General features: G+C 51.3%; 1 protein-coding gene across 1 annotated transcript in view; it reads right to left on the minus strand.

Annotated features, from left to right (window-relative positions):
- Window positions 1-258: 258 nt before the first annotated feature.
- Window positions 259-5,617, minus strand: part of SCNN1B (sodium channel, non-voltage-gated 1, beta subunit) — a 7,140-nt gene continuing 1,781 nt past the window's right edge. Inside the window, exons 3-10 of the mRNA XM_009867415.1 lie at window positions 4,718-4,905; window positions 3,768-3,871; window positions 3,153-3,316; window positions 2,621-2,728; window positions 1,099-1,216; window positions 816-891; window positions 579-636; window positions 259-324 (exon numbers count right to left, since the gene is read on the minus strand). Coding sequence (XP_009865717.1) covers window positions 259-324; window positions 579-636; window positions 816-891; window positions 1,099-1,216; window positions 2,621-2,728; window positions 3,153-3,316; window positions 3,768-3,871; window positions 4,718-4,905 — 882 coding nt within the window. The remainder of the gene's footprint in view (window positions 325-578; window positions 637-815; window positions 892-1,098; window positions 1,217-2,620; window positions 2,729-3,152; window positions 3,317-3,767; window positions 3,872-4,717; window positions 4,906-5,617) is intronic.

Raw genomic sequence — 5,617 nt, forward strand, 5'->3', positions numbered from 1 at the left:
ATGAGAGATTCTGCCATTAGTGTGGTCTTTAACTCAACTGCACATTTTAGTTAGTCTGACCCAGTTTGTCACTCTGGAGACCAGAGGACATGCATTAAGTGCATTTCAGATTTGCTTTATGTATCTTCCAGGCAAACATGTGCCAAATCTTGTCCTTTCTTTGCCTTAGCACACGTGTGCTCTGGCCTATCGCCAGGGTTCATGTTAGTCTAATGTTAACAGGCTCGATAGAGAAGATAAAGTGGTTGTTCCTCTCACTTACCTATCCAGAGTGACATTTGTTGACATATCCCTTTCATAAGACAGAATATGGAAAATCCAGTCCTGGGAAAACAAAATCTATTGAGAACCGAGCAGAAGTGTCCTCTCGCGGAGCTGTGGGACCCCCGGGGCGGGGTGAGGGTGTCCCTCCTGCTGGCTTGTGTCCTGGCACTGGGGTTTATTTGCACGCTGAAAATACGTAATTTAGCAAAGAGGCACTTGTTACTCGGGCCTGAGCTCTGAAAATACCGAGTGATTTGCCTGGTTAAGAACGGGAAATTACAAATGAATGTCTCCAAACAAGAAATTGGCGTTACCTCCGAGGCTTCCGACGGCCAGTCCGCCATGGAGATGGTCATCTTGTACTGCGTGTCGCTGCGGAGAGCAAGGAGAGCGTTAGCACAGCGTGTCCCCTCCACTGAGGTCACTGGAACTTCAGTTCTCGTGGAGAAAAGCAGCCCCGCGTGATCTGATGCCATTTTAGAAGGGTCACGAGGCAAGAGGCAGGATCCCCTCCACCTTTACAGCTGCAAGAGGCGGCTTTAGGTACGTACTTGCACGTTTCCTTACAAGAGTCAATGCAAATCTGTCTGTGTCTTATACTTGATCTCAGTGATGAATAGCAATACGCTGTTTGGCGAAAACAAAAAAATCAAAGCATCTGTTTAGATAAGGACGCTGCTTATTGGGTCACATCAATTTCATTTAATAACATGAATGTTTAGGTGTGAGCCCTCTGCACAGGTTTACTGTCTTCCCTCTAACCTTCCCTTCCTTGAGAAACTCGGGCAAAGCCGTCAGGCGATTTAATAACAAATCAAAAACTCGTGTTCTTACCCCACCCTGGGTTGTCTTCGTTATTGCAGTAATTTATCCCTTCAGGTAAAGGGAACATGTAGTGACCACATCCACAGATTTCAACCATGTGATTCTGGAAGCAGGAGCGCAGGCAGGCCTGGGAAAGGGAGGAAGGAGCTGCTTAGACCGGGCTGACGCCCGGCTGGGCTGCTGCGCCCTACGCTGTGCACAAGGATTGCTTGGCTCCGAGGTGTTTTCTCTATTTTGCACCGACCGGATGATTTTGCGGCTGCAGACGGGGCAGGCTGAAGGTGCAGCAGCAGCAGCGGGAGCCGGAGCCCGTCCCTGCGCTCTCAGGGCATCGCTGCTGTGCGGGAACAAGTGTTACGGCGTGAGCCGAGAGACGAGCTGCCCTGGGTGGAGTTGGGCTGCGCTTTCAGTTTCTTTCTGATGCATTTTTAATGCCGCTCCCAGAGATTTTAAGGCACGTCCTGGTTGCGAGCTGCCCGTGAGCGAGTCGCTCCATGGGAGCAGAGGGAACGCGAAGCCCGCTCCTGGCTGCACAAGATGTTGCTCGCTTCTGAACGGTTTTAGGGCTTCACAGAAGTAAGACCGAGTTTCCAAAAAGGAGTTAAAAAATGTTCTGTGGCACCCATGGACAGTGCTGTAGTCCCCAGGCTTTATACGACACCCTGACAAAGGACTGGTTTCCACTTTAAAGTCAGGACTCTAAAAATACTTCAACATAAAGAGCAGGTCTTAGAAATGTGAATTATCTTATCTGTGGATCTGCTTCTCTCCTTGAAAGGATTGCAGCAGCTCGGGCAGCGCAGGAGCCGGGCTGCAGCGCTGCCATTAGCTCAGTGAGGCATGAAGTTAATAATCCCAGATTGGAGTGGGATTCTGGATGAAATGGTGCACAAAGCAATAACAAAGTAAATGAAAAGATAATTACGTTTAACAGCTCCAGACAGACAGAACAACCAGAGGATTTCTGTGATTCGAAGTGCGTACAGAGCTCACTGCAGCGAGGGAGGGACGGAGAAACCCGATTTTGCCGAGAGGTCTCTGAGGTAACACGGGTTACGTGGACACAGAACCCGTCAGCATTTGGTGACTTTTAAGTAATAATGGAATCACTTCCAGTATTTGCTTAAACGTTATACAAGCATCTTACAAAGCAGGGCAAAGTGCCAGTTGTTGTAATTATATAAAGGCGGGAATATAACAAAACCTGCGAGACCAAAGCCCTCCCACTCGCTGGGGGTGTATTTTTCAGGCTTTTGTAAATTTTGATGCAAGTTTTAATACGCACATCGTTACGTCTTGCTCCTGCAATACACGGGTACTTCCACCGGATCCCCTGGGATCATTCCAAACCCGGGGCTCCTGAGCGCTCACACTTGAGTGCAAATTTATTGCCAGAACAGAAGCTGCCTGCTCTTAGCTTTCTACCTTACCCTTGCTGGTCCTCCAGTAATCCTGCATGATAGTCACAGATTTTAACTGCTTTGATGATTTTTTCCTAAACTGTCTTGTTTGATTCCAAGCCGTGTTTTACCTGTATGGAATAGGAAGTGTTATACTGGCTGTAGAGATTTTTTACGGGGACATCAGACCCGTTGTTGGTGCAGTCGCTGTAGGGATAGCCCATCCGTTCCAGTTCATCCTGAAAGAAAACCGAAACGGCGAACTTCAGGAGTCGTCGCTCCTCCCCCCGTCCCTGCAGCCTGTTTTGTAGAGGCTCTGGAACTCCCGTATTAAAGAAGCAAAGCAGGGGGAGATGCAGCCCGTTGCCCGGGGCGGGCAGGGCGGGTGAGGGTGCCCAAGAGCAGTGTTTGTTAGCAAGGCCCCTCCTGGCCTGGGAGAGGAAGAGGGAACAATGACCCGAGCTCTCTATTTTGGCTTCAATAAAGCGCTTTGCCAGGACAGTTACATAAAACCCTCCATAAACCGTTCCGGCCCGCGGCTAGCGTATACCTTGACTCTTTTGGTTTGAGCCAGTTCAGCCAAGACTTAGAACAAGCTTGGTTGCGGTCCCATCAGATAACGTTATTCTCAGACAATCTGCTCTAGAGGAATGCCACACATACCACTAACACCCCGATGGAGGTTTCCGTCCCGGCCATGGCGTAGATGCCCTGGTCCTTGAGGAAGGGGAAGCTCTTCTGTTGATGCAGCATGAGCCGGGCCCCGGCCGCGGACGACAGGTAGGGGATGTAGTCCTGCTGGCTGATGTCCAGGATCAACTTCAGCCCTGGGACACCGGACAAAACATTCAGAACAGGAATTGTATCAAAATGTGAGTCTTTGGGAAAATGAAGGAGCCTGTTTTCTTCTCACTGTGCATGAAAATCTCTGTCCCTGGGGGAGGAGGGGGCGGCTGGCTGTCTCGGCAGAAACGCACACGGTGGCGAAGGCACAGGATGGGAACGTCTGCATGAATATTCAGCCACTGCCTCGGGTATTTTGGCTATCCAGATGTTACACTTCTGTGAGGTAACATCTGTAGTCATGTTACTCGTTTCTCTGTGGCATGTTTCCCTTTCAGGGGCTTATTCTCTCCTGAAAAACCCTTCCTCCCTGCTGCAGCGCTCCAGAGACACAGAGATGGTAAATCTGTTCCGTCGGACAGAAACGGCCGCTGAGAGACAGAACCACTCCCGGCACTTCTGCTCCTACAGCTCCTTGGGAGAGCCCTCGCTTACCGAACTCGGCTCCAGGGTTGGAAGAATTCAAAGCCTCTTTGTCCATGCCCCAGTTGAAGATGTAGCAGTTACCATGGTCCGGGTGATAGATTTGGGTAAAATTCCTGGAAGATTCATGCAGATAAAACTGTGACTCTCGGGGATGACTAAAGGGTTATAAAATAATGCATCTGCTGGGCCCAGTGCTTGGCTGCTACATCTGGGATTCACTTTGAATTACTTCGTTTGTTGAATGCCTGGAGAGAGATCTCGGCTGATGTAATTTCAATCAATCTGCTGTTGCAAAATAAAATTAAAAAAAAGAAAAAGCAAAGCAAGGTCCTGGTGTGTACTGAGACACGGCCACCAGGGATAATGCTTTGTCAGAATGGACAGGAATTATCTGTCACACAGATGAGAGAAAGAATTGCTTGCTCTGAGCTATGGTAACAGTTTTCGGCTGCTGTTATATCTTGGTCTCTAATAATAATAATTCCCTCTTGCCCTGTCTGCAGAAGGGGCAGGTCTCCCTGCAGCTTCAGCTGCTGCCCTGTGCTCGTGTTGTTGCTCAAACCTGGATCTATCAATTTGGCATTCACGAGACACGGCGATGGCTTAAATGCATTTCTCAGAGCCTTGGGTAGAAAGGGAGAGGCTGTGACAGGGGCTGCCCTGCACTGCCAGGGATGCGCTGACTCCGCACTCGGGCTGGGTTATCGCTGAGTACCCTGGGAGGTCTGTCCCACAGATGCTGTTTCTCTTGATGTGACAGGAGCAAAACAGCTCGTACAGAACTAAAAACTCCCACCAGCGCTATCCCAGAAACTCTCTGGGAAATGTTGTTGGAATTAAAGACCAGCAGAAATCTGTTTTTTAACTGACGTGTACCTAAATAAGAGAAAAAGGCTGCCCTGCCTTTAGCGTCCTGAACCACGCCAGGTGTGACAGAGAAGGGCTCGGGATGCACCTACTTGTAGTTGCAGGGTTCGGCCCCGTAGAGACATGCCAGGATCATGTCTTCTGCCTGGTAGCCCATCCTGATCCTCTCCTGCAGCGGCACTTTGGAGAGGATGCTGGTGGACATGTACCACCCGGTCACCGCCTGCGCCGCGCTGCTGAAGTTGCGGTAGGTGCAGTTCTCGGAGCCCTGGTGGCTGCACTGGGGACGGGCAGCACAGGGCTGAGCTTGGGGGCACGGGTAGTGTCACCCCTCACCCTCTGCACCCACACCTCGGCCAGCCCTGCCCGCCCCTCGGCTGCACTGGGGACGGGCAGCACAGGGCTGAGCTTGGGGGCACGGGTAGTGTCACCCCTCACCCTCTGCACCCACACCTCGGCCAGCCCTGCCCGCCCCTCGGGCCCCTGGGGGCGCGCCGGGAGCCGCGGAGCCAGTGCTCACATCTGCTTCTACAGAGCAGCCCCTGCCCGGGGGAGGTTTCCCAGCCGGGCAGATTCTCCCTCAGTCCCAGCATGACCTCCACGAGCTCACAGAAAATGTCACTTTTTGGCTAATTAGAACCCGCTGATCTTACTGATGTTATGCAGCCGCCTAAAATCCCTCACAGGCTAACTTAAAGCAGCTGGGTTTCCTTTCATTTAGGGAAGTATATTTAGGGCATGATCCTGCTGCAGGCCCCACACAGAAATCCAGCGGCTCCAGCTGGGCGAGTGAGCGCCGTGTGTCCTGCAGCAGGTCAGAACCTCCTCCAAAACTCTAAAAAACCCTCAAAATATCTCTGAGCTGCCTTCCTCAGAGAAACAAGCAAGCAGCTCTGTAACACTGAAATAACAGGCCACAGCTTGCAAACTGCCCGTGGGCTCTGTGTGCCCTGTACTGAGGGGGCTGCTGGCACGGGCAGCTGGTGGGGAAG

This window comes from Apaloderma vittatum, unplaced genomic scaffold (assembly GCF_000703405.1).
Source record: "Apaloderma vittatum isolate BGI_N311 unplaced genomic scaffold, ASM70340v1 scaffold7494, whole genome shotgun sequence".
Lineage (NCBI taxonomy): Eukaryota > Metazoa > Chordata > Aves > Trogoniformes > Trogonidae > Apaloderma > Apaloderma vittatum.